The sequence below is a fragment of the Brachyistius frenatus genome, unplaced genomic scaffold, assembly GCF_029030835.1.
Source record: "Brachyistius frenatus isolate BFR_SWC_R1_liver_20210118 unplaced genomic scaffold, ASM2903083v1 Contig_67, whole genome shotgun sequence".
Lineage (NCBI taxonomy): Eukaryota > Metazoa > Chordata > Actinopteri > Embiotocidae > Brachyistius > Brachyistius frenatus.
The window spans coordinates 524,837-551,017 of NW_027210666.1; the positions used below are offsets into that span (position 1 = coordinate 524,837).

Consider the following 26,181-nt stretch of genomic DNA (forward strand, 5'->3'; position numbering starts at 1 on the left):
CGTCTTTGGTGTTGGTTATATTTTTCTCACTTTGTCACTTGCTTTACTCTTATAGTCACTTATCTCTCGCAATTTCCCGCATTTGAAAAATTCCTGTCTGTCTCTAACAAATCAATACTTCATTTTAGTCAACGAAGTGAAAAATCTGTTTTAAAATGATACGGTAAGTTTTCACGGGCATAAATTAGAACAGAAAAGTCAGCACGAGCAGACAAATGTCCTTTGCACGGTAACCTATGCATCCCATTAGGCTGTAAAGGATAACTGGGATAGAGTGAGGACTGGATGGTGTTGGCTATTATTAGTGGTAGACTCTTGCTTTTAGCTCCGGTAACCCTCTCACCCAGGAATAGAGCAGGATGCAGGGTGACGTTGGAGCAGGCATTACAAACGGGGCGGGAGGGGGGAGGCCTCCCTGAAATAGCACAGATGAATCATGATCTCTTAGAGCCTTTTATTAAAGCCCACACGCAGCCTGTGTGTATATCCTCCGTGTGTGTGTGTGTGTGTGTGTGTGTGTGTGTGTGTGTGTGTGTGTGTGTGTGTGTGTGTGTGTGTGTGTGTGTGTGTGTGTGTGTGTGTGTGTGTGTGTGTGTGTGTGTGTGTGTGTGTGTGTGTGTGTGTATTTTGTGATAATGCAATAAACGGTCCGGTATCCGGGACAGAGGCTGCTGTTGACAATACGCAGGCCAGCTGGAGCTGCTGTCTGTGTAATAGCAGGCTTGCAGGATGATGGCTTAATGCCATGAATACGCTAGTGTGAAACTGTGCATGTACATACTGTACCTGCGGCGTGCGTGTGAGAAAATCAACTTGCTAAGTCTCCTAACTTTAATGGGCTTTCTTCAGTATTTTGGACATTTTGTTGACAACGTGATTCAAGCAAGTGAAAGCATTCGGATGATTGATTGTGAAAATAGGTAGGTAGGTAGGAAGGTATTTACTTTATTAATCCCCGAGGGGAAATTTTTTAAATTTTAAATTTAAAATATGCTGCACGTGGCCGAGTGCTCAGCCCACATGTGTGCGTCTGCATTTAGGCTCTGTGGTGTTGCTGATCTCTGCATTTTTATGCTAAAATGATCAGTTAGTCAAAAGAAAATTAAACGACAGCAAACAACCATTAACTGAACTTATCAAGCATAAAATATCCACCTTCTCTGCTTCCGGGTTTTCTCTGTTTAAAATCAATTTGGATCAAAGCGTCATCTCTTTTTTTCTTTATTTAGCTTTTAATTGACCCGAAAAGACATTAAAAGATGAACTGCAGTACTGATTTTATTTAGATCATTTGGGGTTCTGGGAGTTTGTCCTGTTCACTATTTTTGTTAGTTTTTATTCACTAAAGTATTAAATTGCAGCAATGTGTCAGCTCTCGAGTTGGTTCCCATCTAGAAATGTATCATCTAAAAATGATCTGCTCTTGTCCAAACATTTGTGCCCCACCACCCCATCCCCCTTCCTCCTTTCTTCTTTACCTCCTGCTCTTTCCCCCCCCCTCTCTTCCTGTCAGCTCTCTTTATCCCTGTAACAGGGCAGGGCTCTGTGATTTCAGCTGAAGTTCAAACTACTTGAACTCTGTGTATTCGCTGCGGGTTCTTTGTGTGTCTTTGCAGGTATTTCTTGCTTTGAGGCACTTTTTTTTTTTTTTTTTTTTTTTTCCTCTGTGCTGTTCCCGTCCATGTAGATCTGTCACCAGATACTAGAGGCTGAGAGCAGTCAACGAGTAGTAGCCACAAGTACATTTCAACTGCAGGCGTTCACACTACTCACTCAGGCTCTCATTAACACACACACTGACACACTGATATGTGCTCTCACTCTTTAAGAATTCCATGCATCCGGGGCAAGAACGGATTCGGTTCATACGGCCTCCTCTGCGTGTGCGTGTGCGTGTTTGTGTGAATGAATCGCCATCGTTAGTCCCCCAAAGCGTGCCAAACAGCCTCCTCATTACCAACTGCTCTGGTGGGCTCTCTTTCATGTTTTCATGGTCATTGATTGAGGTCTCTGTGCTCTACTGTACTGCAGGTTAACCAACAGATTTATCACGGAGGCTGCAGGTGAATGTGAATTTACAAGCGGAATGCACTTTTATATATCGACTAATCCAGCAGGGATGTGCTGGTAGGGCTTCAAAAGTACTCTCGTATATAATATACATATAATTGTCATACAAATAATTGCAATCAGTGATTTTAAATGGATTTTTAATGTACATTATATTCTACCAGTGAAGTATAAGTCTAATCACTTTTAATAACGCACGTACACATTATGAAGAAGAGCCTTTTACTAGCATTGAACACTGGAACAAGTTTCATCTACTTGATACAGATGAATGGAAACAATTAACGATTATACAAAATGATTGTGGTCAGCTGAAATAATCACAATCAGATGATAAAGAAATGTTCAATTTGCATTTAATCTCCAATCACAACACAACTGAATAAAATTCTTTCATTTGGTAAATCATCGTTCATTTTATGTAATTTGAACACGTTTGTTATCTACCTGCCAACCTCTCTGCATGTATGTAGCATCCTGTTTTTTTTTTTATCATGTGGTGTCATAGAGCCACGTTTTTAAGACCAGTTTGCCAAACTGACATCTCTGGTATTCACTGACCTGCAAAAGATTTGATTGCGTTAGCGGGTGGTTTAACACGTAACATCTAACATGTTTCATGAGCAGGTGGTTATGAAATGGGAATTGTTTTGCCAAACCGGGCTGTTGTAAAATGATCGACTGTGCAAACTTGGCAACAATCTGAAGGTAATAAAAAGTCAACTTGCTTTTTAAAGGTTTTGTCTTTGGGACATCTACTCACAGTTCACCCAGACTTTTGCTTCATCAGTGCTGCTGGGCACTAAGAAGGACACATTTCTCTGTCCTTGTATTCAGTGATGCTTTTTTTCTGTAGTTGCTGGATTTAAAGTTAACCATGCTGTACAAACTTGGCTATAAAAAAAAAAAAAAAAAAAGGTGGGCGTTTCATCAGCACCGGCTTGATAACGAATGCAATTCTGGGCATCTTTTATGAGGAGTTATAAAACATGTACGGGCACAGAGAGAAGTACACTCCTAACAGATGAATGCTCCTCAGCAATTATCCACAGGTTACAATGCTGACCTGTTCCAGACTTCTAAACTGCCTCCTAGCACCATATTTCAGGAATCGTAATTTATGAACACCCATCTCCAAAAACCAGGCAGCTATCCTGCTGTTGACCATGTGAAGGCTCTTAAACTAGGGGATGTAACTAAGAAGGAAAAAAAAACAACTCATCATCTGGTCTTCATTTGGGCTTCCCACCATTTCCTTATCACATGTGAACATACAGTACAAAGATGTAGGTAGCGTCGAGGCCGTAGTAGATGCTCCACCAGACTGTAATTTATTATTTGCGGTTCAATAGATTGACGATTCACATGTGTTTGACATTTTTCCAGCTTTGCCTTTGCTTCCAGTTTGGTAGATGTTCTGTAGTTGTTCTGTAATTTATGGTAAAGCTCACTGTGAATCAGTTCATTTAGTCTTCAGACGGTACGGTACGGGTCAAAGTTTCTCATGTGAGTCATCTTTTGAAGCCTTATGGCTGTCCCTTTGTCCTGGAAACTCCCAGCAGCTTATTACAGGTGCAAACTCTGTCGATCATCTGTATCGTAATGGTCATTTGATGTATTTTAGTTCAAACTAAAGTTGACCTGTGGCGGCTTCTTTCTTTCTTTTTAAGCTGTCTCTTTCCCCAACAATGTGTTTGCGCGTTAGGTGTATCCTGATAAGTCTTCTAATGTTTAATCAGCCAGCCGCTGGAGTTTGGACCACATTGACAAATAATGTGGGTCACGACATTACAGACAGCTACTGTGTTTGTTTTACATGCTTTCAGGTTGACCTGAAACAGAACAGTTTCCTCTTGCTTTGGGAATTATTTTTTTTTAAAACTTTTTCCTACTGGTTCCTGTGTGAGGTTTAGGTTTCTATTGGACAAGTTGTTTCACAGAAAGTCCCCTGTGCTCCTGTTTTTCATTCCTACACTGTACAGGCACCCTAAAAAATGGCTACCTAGTCCTGGAAGAAAAGAGGAAAAGAAGTGCAAGACTTCAAAAGCATGTAGGAGGCACAGCGAGGCGGGAGGAGGGGAGGAGGGGAGGAAGGGACTGAGGCGTTTTAACAGGGGAGAACTAAAGTTAAAACATTACTTGTAAATTCCTCTGGCACATATTTTTTTTTTTTTTTCATTAACTGGCCAATATTTCCCCTCTCTCCTTCCGATTGTTATCTTGTCTCACTCACTCTCTCCTTCGCCCACTAAAGAGGAGACCTCCCCCCCCCCTTTTTCCCTGTCACTCCCCCTTGTCCTGCCTGGTCCAGGAGTATTTTTGGAAGTTAATGAAAAGAGAAATCTGAACCTCTTACCCTTAAAAGGCATGTCTGGGTCAGCTGGGTGGAAACTTGTGTTATTAATGTGCTTAGCATTTTCTATGTGAGTGGGTCATCTGTGATTGTAAGTATGTGTGCATTTGGTGCTCTGTAAAGCGCAGGAATGCTGTGGGTTGGGGGACTAGAAGAGAAGAAGGGTGGGTTAGGAAACAGGCCTACTTCTTCAGGAAAGGAGGGGGGTCAGGGGCATATTTGGCATATTTCAGGAGCCATTCCAGTCTGGTTCAAGATGTATCCTTCTTCCTGGAGATCTGACTGAGCAGCCTGCCAGAGGGTGATCCGGGGGGGAGGCGAAGAAAGGTGAACATCACGCTCTACTTCCTGTCAGTCCCATGATGCTGGTGGTGGAAGATGGCTACCCATGCCTCACTTTGATGGAATTAAACCTAAAAAAAAAAAAGCCGCCAACACAGGTGGCAAATAGATATGAAAACACGCCACCTACATACTGACACAGATGTCTAAACCCCCCAATAAGTCTCTGACCTCAATAATATCCATAAATGGCTAAATGTTGAACCAAAGTCCTTCACCCAGCAGCACGGTTTGTATGTCTTGGGTACCATCACTGCTATTTAATGAGTGTTTATGTGCCTAGAGCTGTAATATGTCTCTTTCAACCTTTCTTCCGTGGCATTATACTTACTGCTTTTCTCCCCTAGAATTTATGAGGTTTTAGTCTGTTATTTGCAGCCGGATGGCTACTGACTGATGTGACAGTGGTTGGCAGGGGTTCTCTGTGGTGATACCAGTCCAGTGCTCAGGAGAGGTCCGGTTCATTGTGAGGGCATATGAGTCTGCAGCTGTGATCCTAACCTGCAAAATAAATAATATTTATTTCAATTCTTGGGTGCTGAATTGGTCCACTTTTTCCTTTTGTGGGTCAAAGTTGTGAAATCTGTTTTCTAAAATCACACAGGGAACTCACAAGAGTGTGAATTATTGAGATATCGAATAATCATTTGTCCTCATATAGGAGCTGCTGTTTATGAGGGAGGCTCAGGGAGAATGTGCGAGCTTTCTTGTCTCAAGCTTTGAAGTGCCTGATGTCTCTTATGTTTTGATCCCAGTAGGTTAATGTGGATTAGGGAACCACTTCTAAATGGAAAAAAGGAAATGTGACAAGGAAAACCTCCTGAATAAATAAGGGCAGAACAGATGTAGAAATAATGGTTTGAAATTTTGTGAATTGTGGGCTTTCACAATTGCCAGATGTGAAGCCAGTTGAACACATGGGGAAGGTTTTGTTTTGTTAGACATGCTAGAAACACCAAATGGGGGAATGTATTTTAAGAGAAAGCTGTTACATCCCTCCAGTGGAGTCCCGCAAAGAAGAGAAAATCTTTGCAAAGGTGCATTAACAGATTTTTTTTTTTTTGAATACTTTTGGTGGCTCAGCGATACACTAAGACGCCTTTAATTTTGTGTTTCCTTTAATTTGCTTCCTATTTTTTACTCTTTGCAAGTCTCACAAATAGTTGTTTACTGCTGAAATTGATGCACTTTTTCAGGCAACAGCTTTTACATTGGTGCCAAGACTCGGGTATTACTAGTCCCAGGCCCATTTGTCTTTCCTTAAATTTCTGTGTCATTCAGAAATCCATTATTTCTGAAGTACAGTGTGGCTGTGAGTGACCTACGTGTGGGTGTGGGCGTTTGTTCATTGAATCATGTGTGCAGTAGGAGTTGGATCCTCACTGCTCTTCCTTTTGCAAACGATCTGTCAGGTGATACATGGGGTGTTGTAACTCTCATACTGTACGAGGGGTCCACACTCAAGTCTCACACCCACACACTCACTCTCACACACTCCTGTCTGACCTGCTCTAAGCCTCGGGTCTGCGGGGCGGCTCTCAAAATAAAATTCCTCCCGCAGATTATTTTTCTTGTGATCAGAAAATATACATGTTCTCAGAGAGAGGAATGTCGGGACGCCATGGCAACCTGGCTGTTCCACACTTCCCCCTCTTCTGTTTCTCCCGTCTGTCTGTGCTCTTTCTACATTTTAGCACACTTCTTTTTTTTTTCCTTCCCTTTAGAGAGTTTTTTTTTTTTCTTCTCATGATCATATCCTTATTTTGTCCTTTTGTTTTTCTTCCAAGGTGTTTTTCTTCCTCCCTCTGTTCATGCAGCCATCCATGTATTAGCAAGTCTGTTTTTTTTTTTTAAGGAGTTTTCATCCTTGTGGTGCTGATGCATGCAGACCCCAACTGAGAGGCTATTTTCAGACTCTTTCCCCTCCTTTCTAGCCCCCCCCCCCTCCTTCTCTGGTTGCCTTTTATTTTGGAGGAGATCACTGCCCGCTGCCTTTTGTTAAGGGCATCCGAGGCCTGGGTTTTGCTGGTTTCCCCCTCCATGCCAACGTTGTTTTTGGAGCTCCTTCTCGTGCTAGCTGTCCTGACCAGGGGAAGTGAAGCAGCACAATGCCGCTATGGCCAGGCCATAAAAACAGACTTGCTAAAGTGCAGCTTTTACTTCAACAGCCATGAAACCCTTTCATGTGAGTTTTATGTAGTAAGTGGGAGTAGAAAAAGAAGAATTTTTGGCAGAGTAGAGCTGCAACTAAAGATTATTTTTGGGCATTCTTTTGGCCTTTATTGAACAGTTGCTAGTACACAGACACACAGGAAAGCAAGAGGAGAGAGTGGAATCAAACTAGAGTCACTGCAGATATATGGTGTGCCTCTCAACCATTCACTTACCAGAGTGCCCAAGTAATGATTATATTAAAGGATTAGATGTTTAATTAGAGGGAAAATTTCCCAGAGCCTAGAGTGATGTCTTTAAATTGATGCACACCTTTGGCACTTTTGCTTGATAAATGGCTTGAACAGTTAAGTCTCGTTACATTTTTCAGGTCGATTGCTGTATGGGCTAATCATTTCAGGACTGGAGGACTTTAAAATGGCCTGAGTCACTGGGATGTCTTTGTGTTATCCACAACACTTTGCTCACGGCCGTTCCACACAGGCTCTCCCTCTCCCTTGGACTAAAGCAGACAAATGCACACACAGCGACTGAGGCTGTCTGTGAGTCATCATCTCCCCTCTCTTGGTGGTCTCTTCTTCTGCCCTTCACCTCTTTTCTCTCTTCCTTCCTCTCTGTGCATCACTTCATGACCAAGTAAGCTAAGATTTGCATAACTTTCCAGTGCTTGTTGAACCAGAGTCATTCTTTACCTGTTTATTCAAGGGTTTGATTAAAGTTGTTTTATTGGTCCATCATCACTGAGTAGCACACTTTTAAACTGGTAAAGTGTTAAATCTTGGTTGAGTTGTGTGTTTGCCATGTGTGTACATGTGGTCACATTCAGACACAGGAGCCTCACAGGAATCCCGAAACACTCCCAAGTCCCTGAGTGGCTCATTTGTGCACTCTGGAACATTGTGGAATACCAGGCATATTTTATGATCCAACCCTCAGCCGGCTCCCTCTCTTTCTCTCAGAGTCTGGGTTTATTTGTGAAGCTGAGCCGGTCCAGCCTCCCCTCCTTCTCCTTCTCCCAGAGAAGAATCCTTATAAACATCGCATTTCAGGTTACACTGATGCTTTTATACAGACTAGCTTACAGTGAGTGGGAGCATGGTTTGGCCAAGCGGTTGAAAATGTGAACTGGAGGCCATGAAATGCTCATATGTGTATATACTGTATGTGTGTGTTTACCCGCTTTCTGTGGCCTTGACAAACATGCCTGCCACATGTGGTGGTGTGTTTTGACTGCCTGGTCAAACAAGAGTACAAAACAGCTTGATGCCCGTGGCAAAGACTCTTGCCCACCCACTTTGACAAACTTGTCATCTTTACCTCTTTTTTTTTCACCCTCTAGCCATACATTTTTTTCCCCCTTCTCTCTGTCTAAACCACTTCAAATCTGTCCCATCTATCCCTTTTTTCTTTTCTATTTTGTATCCTCCCTTTCATTCCACCTCTTTCTCTGCCTCCACTCTCTCTAGGTGTGGACTGCAGAAGAATGTGGTTAAATTAGTGTTTTATCTCTCCTGCCAACCAGCTGCATCTGTACTCCCGGCAGTGCCAAGCATTTGAGATACGATTGACCTTAAAAGGAAACAATAGCAGCCTATCAATTCTGCTCTGCCAGTCAAGGAATGGCTCACTCCTGCATGGGCAGGGTACAGCTTGCACACATGCACATGTACACTCACACAAGGAAGTGTTTGGAAACTGAACTTTGAAATGGCTGAAAAGTAAGAGAGTCACAATGCACCTGGTAAAGCTTTTACTTATTTTATACAGTGGGTGTATCCTGTCTGCACAGGGTCAAAGCCATGAGTCTGTCACGAGCTAAATTTGGTCACCTCCCCCAGGTCTGAAAACCTACACAATCTTAGTCTCCCCCAATGTGTGTGTGTGTGTGTGTGTGTGTGTGTGTGTGTGTGTGTGTGTGTGTGTGTGTGTGTGTGTGTGTGTGTGTGTGTATTTGTCTAAATATCAGCCAAATTTATATAATCAATTTGTACTCAGCCCATTTACCAAGTACTAGAATGACACACATTACTTCACTGGTATCATGGTTTTGCATTAACAAAGGAGAAAAAACCAATAGCTCAGTTAACTGATTGGGCAAGAAGAGGACATGCAGTGGGTCAAAGTGCCTGTTTTTGCTTAAACACAACATTTTTTTTTTTTTTTTTTAATTCAAACTGATTATTACAGATTAAATATTTAATTGTTTCCCACGGTCAAATGGCACTTTGGATTTTTGATAAAACATGACAGCTCTGATGTGTGTTGAGATGAAGGAATTGATCAAAGATTCAGAGGAAAGCACTGCCGCTTCAGAATGTCTGTGTTCAGAAAAGAAGCATCTTCAGATTAAAACCTGAGCCAGGAAATGCTCACAAGTGTCTTTGAGCAAGACTCAAAATCCCAAAGTCGGCTACGATAACTGACATTGCTCTTTGACTTCAGACAGAAATTTTGACTAAATAATGTTCCTGGTGATGAACTACCAGCAACTACTTTGCTCTATATAACTGAATTCATAATTTCAGTCATTTCTAAAACAAAAATGACAGCGATTCCCTTCCAGCTCATCAAGTGTGAGGATCTGCTGCTCTTTGTCTGATGTGATAGCAAACACAACATTTGTTAAATAGACAAAATTATTCAATAATGAAAACAATTGTCAGTTGCAGCTGGCAAAGCCTGAAAATGACTCCAAATGACTTTATTGAGAATCACTTCAGTGTAGAATGCCTTGCAATCCAATTTGGTTCAGTGTTAATTCTTATTTTCTCTAAATAGTGGATTAAACCTTTAAAGACATTTCACTTATAGTTTACAAGCCCAGAATTCTCTGTCTGCTGTGCTGTGCTGTGCTGTAAATCCAACATATGATAGCTGTCATATTACTGTCGTTGGATCATGAATAATGGTCTGAAATACTTTCTCTTTGTAGTGAGCAGTAGCGTGTGAACGCTTCAGCTGTTACCTGCGTAGCAGGGAGGGCTGAAAGTCATTACACATTCAAGGCAGGTTCTGCAGGTTCACCGTGAAGTTAAAGAGGTGGATGGTTTTTCCACTTGACAGCTTGTCATCTCATAGACAAGATCCTTACTCCACCTTGCCGCTCTGCTGGAATGCAAATAGCAGTGGGAAGAATGCTGTTGGCAGTCTTTAGTGGCAGCAAATGAAAAAGCGACTGCTTGTTCTATTTCACTGATGTTCCCTCCTCCTTGCTTTTGTTAGCTCCCTCTGTCTGCTACTTTCTGGATGTGTTTCCTGTTTCTCGCTGTCTATCTGCTCGTTCTTTCCGCTTCTCCATCTCTTTCCCTTGCTCTTGTCTCTTGCTATAGGCATCCTGTTCACTGTGTTTGATTTGGGCATTCCTTTCCCCCCTTGCAGACAAAACAACCCCCAGACCTCTCTGAACTGCAACCCCCAGGCACACACACACACACACACACACACACACACACACACACACACACACACACACACACACACACACACACACACACACACACACACACACTCTCACTCTCCCTTCTGCTAATCACACACAGGAAATGGGCTCCCATGCAAACGAGGCCTGCTTGGCCAGTGGAACCAAGGATGGAGTTTCAGGCCTTGAAATGCTCTGAATTGGAAGAAACTGAACAGTCCTCTCTTCCCATCTCTTTCATCCCGCCTTGTTTCCTTCCTTTTCCTCAACGTGGTTCATCTGTCCGCTCTCTTTGACACTCTTTTTTTTTATTCCTGCGTTTGATTTGAATGCATCCATTTCGTGCATTGGTCTCGTCTTCCACACCACTTACATTTGAATGAAGCAACATGTTGCAAAAATACCATCAAACTAATCTTATAAATCTATATTTACTGTTTGGAAAGTGTGTTAGCCTAAGTCCCCAAATGCATACGCCTTTTATTTAAACAGCTTTCCATTATACATTTGATAAAGGCACACGAAGATAAACACTACACAATGAATTGTTTATGTAGAATAGAATGGGAGGCGAGCTCCTGAACAGGGATTTCGGCTCTGTTTGACATATCACCGGCTGCAGTTTCAGGGAAACTGACTGTATGTGGATTGCGGAGCAGGACAAGAAGTGCTCAACACACAATGATCGATAAATGTGCAGGAATTTATCTCTGTGAGATTGTTGGGTTTTGAAACATAATCCCATTGACACAGAGTACAGGAACAGAAAGCTGCCTTATGCACAATGCAGACCACACTAAACATGCACAAGTGACATTTAAGTTTTAATGTCACAGGATGTCTCTTTGAACTCTATGATGGACAAAACAACACGGTAATTACCAAACAAGTTGTGAAAGGAAAGCCAGGATTGAATTTGGTCCAGAACCAAAAAAATTCTCTTCATAGATTATCATTTTATTCATGCCTCCATCCATCCATTATCTATAGCTGCTTTGATCAGTACAGGGTCCCGTCCCAACAGGCTTTGGGTGAAGGCAGGATGCACACTGGACAGGTTACCAATTCATCACAGGGCTCAGAGAAATACAGACAACCATTCATGCTCACATTTACACCATTATCAATTCACGGAATCTGGAAATTTTGAATGTGCTGGGATTTTAATTCTGTGTAAAAGTTATGCAGTTTAAATTTTTTTTTTTTTTTTACAAAAGTTCAATTTAAGCATAATAACATAATGTATTACTGATGGAGATAATATTATCAATTATCTCTATATTATAAAAATACACTCAGCTGCCAGTTGAACTCTGTCGTGTTATAAGCTATGCTAAATAACAGAAACATATGTCACTATAAATGAAATACACTTCATAAGAAGAAGAAGAAATATATTTAAATCAACAGTTTCAGCTGAGAACTGAACATTACCTTCATGACAGGAGGGTGTTTCTATTAGACTGCACTGCAATTGAGATAGGTGTACCTAATAAACTGGCAACTGAGTTTATATTTTCATGTAGTCAACCTACATTTTTCTACTGCCAATGTATTGAACATCAGTATGACTATTTTTGAAAGTGATTTTGCAGTATTGATATTTATATTTCCAAATCAGTACAAAAGAGACATTCACGAGTTTCTTTTCTGATGCATAAAAGGATATAAAAAAATGTGTGTAAATGCATCCTTCAAAAAGCGACACTTGCTTTGGGAAAAGCATGTGGACTGAGCTGATGACTGGTGGGCCGGTGACTGAGGCCGACCCTGCAGGAAGCGCAACCTCACGCTGATTCAGTTGATTCTGCTGAGTAAAATGATGAATTCTTCCCGACCTGACCTGACGTGCCGTGTGCGAGAGGCAGCGCGGGGATGAGAAGGAGACAGCTGTTTCCAGTTTGTTTGGGTTCGGGGTTGGCTAACTGTCTGAATGAATCGCTTCGAACCCCCATCACACACACACACACACACACACAGACAAACAAATGTAGTCTCCGGTCACTTGGGTATTTGGGGCCTTTTGGATTGTAAAGTATGTGTATAATCTAATTTGTAAAATCACACATTTTGATTAAAATCTGGTTTTAGTGATCACACACGCCACGCAAACTTGTTTTTTGTACTGAACAGAAATAAACATTTGGTTAAGTGCAGTGCAGAAGGGTCGCCGTGAAGCGTGAGAAGGTCGTGAAGCGTGAGAAGGTCGGATGCTTCAGCAGAACCTGTGTGCTGGTGTTGCGCTGCTGCCCTCATGAATCTAACCTAAGAGCTGAGTGCAGAGCAGCAGGGCGAAGGAGAACAAAAGATGTGCAGGAGGAAACAGACAGGATGACACGAAGAGGAGTGCAGAGTGGCAGGAGACTCCTTAAGACTGCTGCTCTGTGTCCACCAGTAGCTACTTACTTGACTGAAGTGTCTTTGAGTACTTCACCTGTCACTATCTCCTCTCTTGGCTTAGAGAGACATCTTTCTGAACTGTTATATGCAACTGGAGTCAGCAGCGGGTCAGTACCTTGTCCAAAGGTAACAAACCCGGCTTATCAAGGTCTTGTGAGTCCTATATTATATGTTGTGCCTTGAGCGAGAATTCAACCGGGAAGATTCTGGAGTGTCTCGTTTTGTTTCTTTAATTAGTCATGAAAATTACTGTTAGCTACAGTCAGATCTTTTTTTCCCCCATTTCTTTTTCCTTGTTTGAACTCCTGTTGCACAGTTAACAAAACAGTCTCAACTGACTCAACAGTCTGCTTACTTTCTTGTTCTGCAACTTTCAGAAATGACTTCAGCACCAGATGGAGTTTGCTGAGTGAAACTTTTAAACATTTATTCAATCGAACGTTTGCTGAAAGGTTTCGCTTTTAAGTTATTTGTGTTAATTCACAATGTAGAATTATATACCCCGAGTGTCCTGCTGCTGCTTACAGTTTACAGAAATGTTCCCTTTCTCTCTCAGCACCTCCCCCCCCTTCTTCCTCATTTCTCCGCCTCACTCCTCTTCCCTTTCTCATCCTTTAAATTCGGTCCAGACTCCGGTCTTAAATCGGGATTCTCTGTGCTTAACCAAACATATGGAATGCTACTGTGGTGGAATGCTTCAGGTCTTGTGTGTGTGTGTGTGTGTGTGTGTGTGTGTGTGTGTGTGTGTGTGTGTGTGTGTGTGTGTGTGTGTGTGTGTACATGTTTTGAAGCAGATGAGAGCTTCTAGGATGATGATGATTATGATAATGGTGTGTGTGTGTGTGTGTGTGTGTGTGTGTGTGTGTGTGTGTGTGTGTGTGTGTGTGTGTGTGTGTGTGTGTGTGTGTGTGTGTGTGTGTACCAGTGCCTCCCCAGAGAACTGAATAGGGCCTTCTGTTGTCCTGGCCAAACATTGCTTGTCTGCTCATGCATGAGTCTATTGCAAAGTCTCCGAATGCGTCCCCATATCTGAGCAGTTAGCTCATTCTTAGCCCGTTAGCTTGACTGTGAACAATCTCCCCCTACACTGACTGCATTGTCAGCCCTGCCGCAGGCTCCGGGCCTTGCCAACTTCCAAACATATCAGTGGTGAAAGATGGCATGAGTGTGTTTGTGTCTCGATATGATGATGACCAGTGCGTCCACTTTTACTAACCCCGTGCCCTCTTCGTGTGCTTTAACCACAGGATGCGGCGTTCGCGGAGAGAAGCTAGATGTGCTTTCATACAAAAGGATGCATCTTAAATTAAGTAAGTCACGCCTTCCTGTGCTTTGATTTATTTCTGCTTTTGCCCATTTCTGCACAAAACTAGGGTCACTAAAAGTCTGCTAAAAATCCTCCAACTTCATTTAAATAATTGGATAAAGAGCCCTTTGCAATGACATTGTTCAAACCCTGCATTAGAGTACGATGCCATCTCAACAAAGTGGGAATGTCTTGTATGTCAAAGGAATAGCTCAACATTTTGGGACATATCTTGGCATATTCACTTTTCCTCCAAGAGTGAGGTCTGTGTGATGACCTGGAGCTGGATGTTGAAAAATGTAGTTCAGCATAATAAGACTGAACACAATGGGGGAACAGCTAGCCTGGTGTCCTAAAACCATCTACCAGCACGGTGACGTCAACACACTGTTCCCAGCTGTTAAGACATAGTTACAGCATGGAGCAGAGTGCTGCTTTCAGGGACTATTTATTTACATTGGAAATAGCCAGATTAGTTTCCCTGCATACCCAGCAGCCAGTGGATGCAAATCTACACAGTGCTAAGTGAATTATTTGCCTCCTAACTATTTACTGATTTCCTCAAGTTCCTTTATTTACAATGACAGTTACAATTGTACGATTAATATTTGTGTGAAATGAGAACAGGGACAAAATTTTAAAGAAAAACATCAATTTCTCTTTGTGTTTAAACGCATCAGGTCACCCAGCTACACGCAACAGATTCCCAGTATTAATAATAGTCCTGTCCTGACACCTCTTCCCCTTCACTTGTTCTTCTCCTCCTCATCCTCCACTCTTGCCCACTTCTTTCCTCCCTTCCTCTCCCCCTCCTCCTTCTCCTCCTCCTCCTCCCGCTCTTCCTCCTCCTCCCGCTCTTCCTCCTCCTTGCCTCTTCCGCCCCTCCTCTGCTCTTTGTGAGTCTGTTTCCTGTTGGGCACAAATGCCGGCGCCGCATTTCCTTCCCTGAAGCCTGAAGTCACACAGGAGGGGCACACACACACACACACACACACACACACACACACACACACACACACACACACACACACACACACACACACACACACACACACACACACACACACACACAGACACAGAGAGTGTGTGTGTATATATACACTTTCTAACATATGCATCAGTGCACTTGTATCCATAAACAATCACCCTGCTTCCAGAGGCAGTGCGTGTGAGTGAGATATCAGGCCGGGTTAGTCAGCAGAGACAGTGTATGCATCACTGTCTTCCTGTGTCTCGTCAGCTGTCTGCTCACAGAGCTGTTTTAGGTCACTATGTGGCCATAGCGTGTTCTGCGTGTCTTCACTGACCGGCATTTACATGTGTTTATTATTCGGGATGTTGGCTCACATCCTGCTGATGCTGAATTCATCCTAAATAATCCGGAACTGACAAAGACCACGAAAACCGACATTAAAACAGGAAAAAGAGCTTCTCAACTGAGCGTCCTCCTACTAAAGGGCCGTCTCGCTTATATTTAGGCTTCTCATAACAGATGCAGATAAGAAGTGTTTATCTCAATGTGAAGCAAAACGGTTCATTTGTTGTTGTTGTTTTTTTTCCTCTCACGTTGATGTTCATTTAACACTCAAATCTGTATTTACAGCTACAAGACAATCTGTAAGAACTGCATCATCCCACAGGGCCCTATCTCTCCTCTGATATTCAATGTCATCATTTTCCCTCCTGCTCCCGCCTTCTCCTCTTCCTCCCCTCCATCCTGCAGCCAGTGCTGCATTCCTGCTGCAGTAATCCACTCTGCCAGCTACCTGCTCTGCATTCTGTGGAATCACTCCCCTGGAGTGTCTCTTAGTCTCCTCCTGGACTGTCACTCTCTCTGTCTTTCTTTGCTTACCTCACATTATTTCACACATATTGCTCTCTGTGTTTGCTTTGTTTTTTTCTACCTTTTTTTCTGCTTCGCTCTCTCTCTCTCTCTCTCTCTCTCTCTCTCTCTCTCTCTCTCTCTCTCTCTCTCTCTCTCTCTCTTTTTCCTCTCTCTTTCCCTTTCGTCCTCATCCCTCATCAGAGAGCCACTGAGGTCTCCATTCAGCCGCAGCAGGCTGCTAATGCCAAGGCTGGGGCTGATGAGGCACTGCCAAGCTTTGCCAAGCAAGCTCTGTGTGTGCTCTGTGCTGGGATGGGAAACCAGTGAATGAGCAGGATGTCAAGCAGGCAGACAGAAGTTGGAGAGGCTGGATGTTAAGAGCTATTGAGGTGTCTGTGAATCGACAGAGTTTGTGGGTTAGCCTCATAAGGTGCCCCATCAGTCATCACCAGAGAGTTTGGTGATCAGCTGTCATCTCCTCTTCTCTTGGGTACAAGGGGAAAGGACATATAAATGTCTGGGGAATTAGGATGAAGGTCAAGGGAAGGAAACTGGAGGAATGCAGCAGCAGAAATGTGGGCTGCGGTGATAGTAGGGGTCACATGACATGATGAGACTGGATGTAAAGGACAAAGACAGAGAAGGTGATTTAAGAAAAGAACCGTAATAAGATGCTGTTGTTGTCCTCGATCTTTACTCAAATGGCAAAATATACCCTTTCAGCTCAGTTCTTCAATTTTGAAAATGATCTTTTAGAGAGCAATATAAAATACAGCACCATCATTACCTTCAGATGACATTGTCATTGATTGCATACATTTTAATACATGATTTTGTTATTTCTATTTCATGTTACTTTGATCTGGCGCATGGTTACGTTTTGTTCGGCATGTCTGCCGGAGACACTTTGTGTCATGCGGCTGCAAATTAAGCGTTGTGTTTTGTTACATGACATTTAGCTGACGCTTTTATCCAAAGCGACTTACAATAAGTGCGTTTTGTAAATGTTCAACCGTATCTGAGTATCGAGTCACGCTTTACAATTCCAAGTACAGCCAGAAAGCACTCAGTGTGCTCACTTCAACCAAAGCTGCACAATTCTCAACATTTTTAAGCCTCGTTAAAAAGCTTAAAAAAAAAAAAACGTGTAAAAAGATGTTTAGATCTTTGACCAACAATAAAACACTTGTTCTTTGGACCAACTCTTCACCAGTTATGACTCACACCAACACGGAGATAAACAGAAGACACACAGTAACCTCTTTGAGTGGAGGTAATATATCTGTTAAACACTAAATTATTTGACTGTCATCATTCTCTGGTCTTCATCACTTTAACTTTTGTCTGTTGGCCTCTCCTAATTCTTTCTCAGCCTGACTCATACCTCCAAACACAGACATACACAGACTGTTAGTTCCCCGGTGTTGACTCGAAGAAGTGTCATCATGTTGTGATGTTTTCATCACTCTCTTATCAGTGTGAAACGGACACACACACACACACACACACACACACACACACACACACACACACACACACACACACACACACACACACACACACACACACACACACACCTTCCCAAGCAGTTAATCATCACATACCTTCACATATCTGCATGTACTCATTGGGTCATGTGAGGACTTAGCTGACGACTGCTGAGTGTTTGGACAGCTGTAAACTATAGTTTTAAATCGGTAGCAAGTGTTGGTCCGAATGGGAGGTCAAAGAGTTTCTCTTCAGGTGGACTTAGTCAGATTCAGGCTGAAGTTTCTCTGTTGTGTTTTTCTTTCTTTCTTCCTTCGCAGAACTCTGCATGGGAATCTCATTTTGCATATTACATTGTTATTCTTCAGTAGGCATTAATCCAGGAGGCTGATGCTCAATTCACCAAGATACAGAGCCATTTATGAACACACAAGCTGCTGTGGAGATCAAACCTGTGACCTTTCACCACGTTGCTTTCACGGCCACTAACTCTACTAAACACTGTAGAGAAATGATCACAATTTAAGAACGTAACATGGAGATAAAGTGAAATGACTGTTTCTGAACACAACCCACCGGACCAGGGTAGATTTGATTCAAATAATTTAGATCTGTGGAATCCCAATTTAGATGTTGGCAATAACAGGGATTTATAGCAAGTGAGCATGTGTTGTTGTTTTTTTTTTTTTATTCGGGACATCAGCTCCATCAAAACAAGCGCTCCCACTCTCCTTCAACAAGGGCATAACAAGGCAGTGTTAGCTGCTCTTTATCAGGGGGTGTTCCTGATAAAAAGCAGCTGAATCTGCAAAAAATATTGTTTCAAAGGTTAAATAAGAGATGACAATACGCTAAAACTGATTGTTTTTATGTTCAGTGAGTTTAAACAGAGCGTTCCCTTTCAGTTGATATGTGGGTATCAGGGCGGGTATCCTGTCTGCTGATAATCACATTTCACCTCTTAGTGCTTCGAGTCAAACTGAAGAGAAATTACCAGACATTGTAATGATTTACCTGCTGTTTAACTATAATGTAATCTTCTTAATCAGGTGAATCAATGATGAAGGATCGCCTGAAGTCTGTAGTTTTTGAATGTTATGAGTCATCAGTGTTCCATTAGACTGAGTAGCAGCATTTACTGGGTGTGATTGATCTGAAAATTACAAGGTTTCCTCAATTATTCTCAATATTTGTATTTTTTTTTAAATATTTTACTAGAATATCTTTGTCTTCAGGGAAATGAAAGCAAACAACATTTATATTGGAAAAAAAAAATCATCAGAGAATTGTGATCTCAATTCTCAGAAAAACAAAATTGTAATTCTCTTTTCATCATGCGTCGTGCAGGTTGACTAAGACATGAGTCAGCCCTTCCTTCATTGGTGTAATACTCTTTGTTTCTGTTGAACTGACTGGATTTAAGTTGCTCCAGCACTCATTGGCTGCAGATCTGCCCGAGAACAAGCTAGCTACTGACCGGTTAGTATTTTTGGGGTGCTGCTGTTTTAGACGGAGCATCTAATATCCTTCCCCTGCTCGGCTTGTCTGTTGCAGCAACAGTGACTTATGTAATCCTGCATGTAGTGCTGATTCCTGTAGAACAACATGCTCCAATTTACTGCTCAGCCTCAAAGATTAGGAGCCGAGCCAAACAAAATGCTCTGGGGGGGCTTTTGAGTTTGGTTCAACCTCTTCAAAGTCCCATCTTTCAATCAGGTCATAAACGGAGAAGGCAAAAATGTAGCATGTGTGTACAACATTCAAACTCTTCACAGAAAGCTGGCAGGTCAGACACTGTAGCTGGTCCGGCTTTATTTCTCTCACCCTGCCACATCTGTCTCTCCCCCTCCCCCTTTTCCCTCTCTCCCTCTATCATCTCCTCATCAGCCGTACAAGCGGAGCGCTCGTTTTAAGCCCCAGCAACAACACCCCTGATGCAGACAGACAGACAGGAGGGGTGGAGAGGGGAGGGGAGACCTAGAAAAGGCTCTGGGTTACTGGGCTAAGACCATGTGGTTACTTTACAATGAAGCTTTTCAGACTAAAACTCACCACGATATATCACATAGTTGTGCATCACCTAAGTAAACATAAAGTTTGACGACCCGTGGTTTAAAGGTATATCAGGTTTTTGAATTTATATTTCTTTGTCTCTAGGGATACAGATGAGAAATAGATTGTGCTAGTGATTTACAATCATATTTATAATCCTAAAATGTTTTCACTGCGTGTAAGTTTGCACCTGTATAATAACTTGTGTTCACTTTCCACTTGCTGTGCAATCTATAATATACAAGAATGTGTGTATTAATTTTTGGTTTTTCTTCCTTCTGTCTCTGAAATATGAAATGAGTTTAGGTGGTCCATGCTGAAATACCCCCAAGATTGATGAAGCATAAAAAGGGATGTTTGAACTCACCTTATTATTTTTGCTTTAAAAAATGTTTAAGGGGGACAAATAGCTTGCAGAAGAAAAGAGAATAAAACAAAAAAAATTAATATCTTAACATTGAGTGATGTTGCCCGGTCAAGCACACAGCATCTGCTTTGTGATTATGGTGGTATTGTAGTTTACTTCCATGTCTTCTCCTACAAACAAATACATTTTTCTACGAGGGACGCCGTTTTGTTTACTCAGTTCGACCACATTTCAATACCTCCACTGTAAGTGGCCATTTCACCCACCGATCTGAAAAACTCAGAGCGAAGTAGGTGAACCTAATGAAGGATCTACATGACCTTAGTTCCTCATCCATAGTTCTGCTGAAATGCAACACTGCCTTTCATTTCTTTACCATTTTTCCAGAAGCAGTGCAAAAACTGAAAGGGTGAAAGAAACTGAGAAAAAAGTAACATGACAGCACAGGAAACGGCAAACCGAACATTATGGGATACCGGTTTTCTCTTTCTTGGAAAAAATGAAAAATGCAGGCCAAGCGTCAGGTCTCCACCATCTTGTGGCTTCCACTGCTGCGCCAGCATCCATCCACTGCAGTCGTCCCTCTGCACACATATGTGCAAATACGCTGTGTTTTTCGCATACTGGCAATAACCCCCCTGAATGAAGATGTGGTTGAGGCGTTTTGATTGGACCGGGGCCATTTATTAGCTCCTGTTTATGAGGCAGAAGAGCTTCAAAGCCAGAAGTTCCAAACTAATGTCAAGTGCAACAGAGAGGGGATTTTTTTTTTTCCTTTTTCTTTCCTTCCTTCTCTCTTTCATGGAGAGAACAGAATGTACTGAAGGCAGCAGGCAGGCAGGAAGAGAGTGGCTAAAGCCTTAATGATATGGTGTATGATTGTAACCTTGTGTGTGTGTGTGTGTGTGTGTGTGTGTGTGTGTGTGTGTGTGTGTGTGTGTGTGTGTGTGTGTGTGTGTGCGCGCGCGCGTGTGTGTGTGTGTTTGAGAGAGTGCAGGCAGAGTTGATGGAGCTCTTCTCCAAAGTTTTACTTCCAGATCCTTCTGGTATTGTTGGTCTGAGACAAAAGCCCGTCTGGTTTTTTTCTCTCTTTGTTCTAACTGTCTTCTTATTCTTCCCCATCCTCGTCTGTCTTGTCATAGTGGATTTGTTCTTATTTTCCCGGTTTAGTTGTGAGGCATATAACAGCTTGTTGCTCACACTCATTCATTTATGCTTAGCTCTCTATCGACTCGGTGACCAGTTTTACAAATGCCAGCCTGCGTCCCCTGAAGTAAAGAAAAAGAAAAAAAAACAGCGGCAGCATTATAGACCTGAAGATAACGCCACGTTTACGTTGACAGTAATCACTGTACACCTCCCATCATTTCTGGAAAGGCAACAATTAACTTCTCTTCCTTGTATCACATTCAATACATAATGCCTTTATGCATTACAAGTACAGTTTAATGCCTGCAGGCGGTGCAACTGTCAGGACTTGCATTTTTCCATTACCGGTACCGGCTCTACTCTGCTCGATTTTGGTACCAATTACCTTTCTGGATTTTGTTTTCCACTGCAGATAGTACCCCCCCTGAATGCGATGTCATTACTATAGTGATGCCACGTAAAACTAGTATTACATCATCCTCACTGCGACACACACGCACAAACGACAAACGACGGAGGACATAGAGGGAAAGCTGTCCTTGATTGTCAGTATGTGACTGTTTGTCACAGCAAGTTGACAACTTTTTTTTCAGAAGTCTCAATTGTCCAGGTTAAGGCTTTACAGGTTGTTACCAACAGGGTAGTCCAGTGAATAATAATTAAAAAAAAGGTGGCTGCTACAGTAAGTTGGCCTGTTAACTATGACAGGTCTTTGCAGAATAGTCAGTGTTGTGCACACAACTGGACCTCCCAACAGATCAACTCAATTGTGGGCCCCAAAGCAAAAATTATGAGTGTGTTCCTGTTAACCCCCATTTTCCTCTGCATGTATGTCTGTAGTAATTGGTACAAAGCACAGATTTATTGAGCTAAAGACACCACACAAGCACAATATATTATAGTCGTTAATTAAAACCCTTAAAACTAAATGAATATACTGATAATACTGGCAGTGCCTCAAGGCGTCTATTGTTACAGTTTTTAATGAGCTTTAGTGGTGCCAGTGGTATTAATGCACAAATTTTCAATGAATGAGATGTCCACAAAGTACTTGCTGAGTGGTGATTCACAGGAATCCCTGATGGTACGAGTCCCTGAGGCAGTTACCTGCTTTATTTAGTTGGTTATCAAGTCTTGCTTTGAATCACAGACACTGTGTCCTTGTGCTGCTCCCCTCACTTGTTCCTGGCTTGTTCTCTCTGAGTCAGCTGCTGCATCTATGCATCCACCTTGCTTTCTTCATCCCTTCGCTCTGTCAAACACACTGACTTTCTGTCCTCACTCTCTAACCAAAGAGCCTCAGAGACTTATTCACATAGAGCTAGTTGACCAAACTCTCTCGTTGCATTGCTGATCAATGCTCAGTACCGTGCTTCTTGTAAGAACGGCAGTAGGACTGCAGAAGGGAGCGAAAGGTCAAGTAGGGAACATCCTGTCAAGATTTATACAGTGCGTACTCCGCAGGCAATTGCGGGCTTGGTTTAAGCTGTTTTCAATATTTTCTTTAATTTACATGCTGTTGTAAAGATGCTGCATGAGTTTAAATAATATCCTCCTGTCAGAATAGGGTCAGATAGTTGCAGCACATTACAACGTTCTGGCACGCAGTCTGTAAAATGCAATCACTTCTAAAGACAATCACAGTAATATGGTCAGGAACCAATCACTGGAATCTCTTGGACTGAAATCATATCTGGCTGCAAATTCTCCTGATCCACCTGATGCTCCAAGCAGACTGATTTTTATATACTTTGTGGGTCTTGGCTGCAAAACCCAGACAATTTCCCAGTTAAGAATAGATGTCTGCAGAGAGAGGGCCTGTCAGTGGCCTGGTTAAGAGCAGACAGGGCAGAGCGAGGGACTGGCATTGCCCTGGTTAGTCCATCATCAGGAATGTGTCTGAATAAAGGGGGTCAGTTTCCCTGCCTCACAGCTCCTACCCCCCACCAAGTTTTCCATAATTGTCAAACAAAGCACAGAGCAGGAGAATGAAACTTGGTTTGTGTTGAGTTCAGAATACCTCAGCAGCTCCCCGCCTGCCCTACTTCCTTCCCTCTTTATCCCCCTTCACCACGTTTTCAAACATGTTCTTGGCCTGTACCTTTAACTTTTTGAGATGAATACAAAGGTTCGGTATATCTGCTTGATTTTTGAGTATCCCAGTGAGGATTAAATGAACATAGGAACATTTGGGTTTATGAGAAATCATCTGTGTGGGTTTAAAATGGAAGGAATTTATGATCTTAGACTAAATACTGATGGTTTGCACCTTTTCCTCCACTTGTTTCGTCTCTCTTCCTTTCCCTCTCACCCAACATCCTTCCAATTCCCTCCTGTCTTGTCCTGAATGTAACTAATGAGGCCCCAAGCCTGCCATAAGCGAATCAGGTATGTTGATTGGTTTGGCAGAGGCAGGCGCTTGCCAGAGTCACTTTGCACGCACTGCCACCCCTTAAAAGCGCTCACTCGGCTGTGCTGGTGTGCGTGTCAGAGGGGGATGGAGATGGAGGGGAGAGATGAGGGAGGGAGGTAGAGAACTGGCAAAGAAATAAAGGGAGAATGAGAGGAGAGGTAGGCAGCCGGCCAAGACAGGAGTATCTGGACCTAGCAAACCAGGATGGGGATCAACCAAAGCTGCTTTTTGGGGGCCAAACTTCAACCCAAAGATAATCAGGAAGATGTTAAAGCCAAAGTAATAAAGACAGACTTTGAAGGATGCTTAATTGTTGGTGAGGGCAGAAGGTATCTCTCTTAGCCACACAGTTTAAGTTATATAAGTTTAAGTTATATAAGTTACGTCTTTCTGCAATCCGAAGAGCTGTCATAAAGAGTTGAACTGAAATGTTTTGAACCAGCGAGTGGAGCACTCTCTCTATATATGGGAATTTCTCTGAGTATTTTTACTCCACTGGAAGAAGATCAGTCAGGACAGCTTTGGACCAAAGCAACTAGCTCAAGACAACAGAGAAAAAATTGGTCTACATCTCACTTAACCAGCCACAGCTGAGTAATAACAATGCATCACAAACGGACTTATTGACTAAGGTGTTCTGGCATTCAAATGGACAGCCAGGCGAGGACTATTCTCTCCAACATTTTTTTCCCGATTTGTCTTTTCCCTTTCTTCCTCTCAAGCCCATGTACTTTATTTCCTTGAAGTCCTTTACTCCACTGAGAAGATTACCAAACCACCAGACCTCATGAAAGAAAAAAAATAATTAAAACGCTACAGCTGAACGCTTTGAGCTCACATTGTCATAAAGTAATCTCCGCCATGCTGACTTTCAAAGCTTATTGCTTTGGTGTATGTTCAACAAGACATTTAATGAATTGTGGGCAGAGTGGTTTGGGCTTTTTACACCGAATGAAACTAGAAAAGATATTATTTTGTTCTAGAGTGAACTATAATGGCACACTGTACCTTGTTGGATACCATCTACATATGTTTCCTATAGATAAAAAAGATGTAGTAAATATACTGCACTGATTGATGTTTTTACTGCAGTAAAAGTCATTTAATGTAAAAGAAGTCTTCATAAGTAGTGGTTTGTAGCTTCAGAAAGGCCATCTTTGAACACAGTCCTGTAAAGCAGGGAAGAGAGGAGACATGGAGCCGTATGGAGCTGGTTGTCGGGGCGGTCGATAAGTGATGATGTGTGCAGATGTAGTGTCCTACCCTCAGATCGATTTTTCCCTCGTGCTCAGAGGGGGGGGACTCGGCAGAATGATTGGGGGAAGGGGAATAATAGGATTTAGAAGCCGGAGCAGGAAAGACCACCTGAATCATGCATGAGACAAAAGCGTTGACTCTTAGATTTATGGAGGTCCTGCTGACAGGCAGAATGCGGTGTGCTAATTATCTGTGCTTTCATCACACTTAGTGTCCATCTGGAAGCCCAGCATGGCTAACGCACTGTAATGGCTGCAGAGATGTAACCCTCCCTCTTTTACATAATTGCACTGACAAACAAGAGAAAGGTCACCACTTACATATCATCATTTGTGTTGTGTCAGAGAGATTTCAAGATCCTCTACCAGTCTCCGTTACTGTTTTCTTTTATGATCACTGCCCTCCCAAGAGACTCTGAATGGTGTGGTGTAGTGGCGGGCCGGTAATGTATTGGGGGAGGCCTGTGCTATTGAGATGTGCTGCTGTCAGCAGACGCAGGAAGGCAAGCAGGAATCAATGCTGGATATAAGAGCATGGAGACAACAAAGTGTGTGTGTGTGTGTGTGTGTGTGTGTGTGTGTGTGTGTGTGTGTGTGTGTGTGTGTGTGTGTGTGTGTGTGTGTGTGTGTGTGTGTGTGTGTGCGTGCATGCGTGCATGCGTGTGTGTGTACAAGCCTGTGCAGATATGTTGAAACCCCCACAGACATGTGAGCCACCCCCAGCTCATTCAGAGGACAGGCAAGGTGAAATATACATGGTGGAAATACAATGGCAAATGGAAGACAGGGGCAGTTTGTGTATTAATGCAAGGTGATTGTCATAATGACGAATCATACCTTCACCACATGTAACATAATATCTATTTTTGTGAATGAAAAGATTGTATTTGTAAACACAAAATCCAGCCAGGCTGAGCGAGACTTGTGTGTTTATAGTACGTCTTGAGTTCAGCCTCCTTTAGTCCTTAGAAGGAACTGTGGAATTACACGCTGACCATGTTTATTTGGCACAGTGTGTAGTCAGCTGTCAGCTAATTTCTATCTTCTTTGACTCATTTGCTTCACTTACTGAGCCACTTTTCAGAATGCAAAAGATTGTCATTGACAAATTAGGGATGACTAAGTGTTGTTTCCTCTCTCCCTCCTACAGATGACAGATCCGTCTGCTAAACACCGCTCTAAGGGAACTTTGAAGTCTTAAAGAGACGGTCGCAAGAACAGAGCGAGACTGCCGGGAGAAAAGGGCAGTTTCTCAAGAGCCTAACGGACTCGCTATAACTACCACACAAATGTGGACCCCCCAACACGCTGTCATCAAATAATCTGGACAACAACAAAAAAACAACCGATACAACACAAAGTACTTTGTCGCCATGTCTGAGCATAAAGACATGACGCATCGCCACCTGCGGCTCAAGCTACAGAGTCTCGGCCGAAGACTGGATGAACTGGAAGAGGCAACCAACAAGCTGCAGAAGTCTGAGGAAGAGCTGATTGACCTGCAGGTCAGTGCTAATGACTGTGTGTGTGTGTGTGTGTGTGTTTCAGAGGCAGCGAGTGGAGTCATGTG

The 26,181-nt window shown here is 42.6% G+C and overlaps 1 protein-coding gene across 1 annotated transcript in view; it reads left to right on the plus strand.

Moving 5' to 3' along the window:
• luzp1 (leucine zipper protein 1) overlaps positions 1-26,181 on the plus strand; it is a 46,087-nt gene that overhangs the window by 3,170 nt on the left and 16,736 nt on the right. Inside the window, exons 2-3 of the mRNA XM_069707111.1 lie at positions 14,003-14,065; positions 25,762-26,116. Of these exons, the coding sequence (XP_069563212.1) occupies positions 25,985-26,116 (132 nt within the window). The 5' untranslated portion in view covers positions 14,003-14,065; positions 25,762-25,984. The remainder of the gene's footprint in view (positions 1-14,002; positions 14,066-25,761; positions 26,117-26,181) is intronic.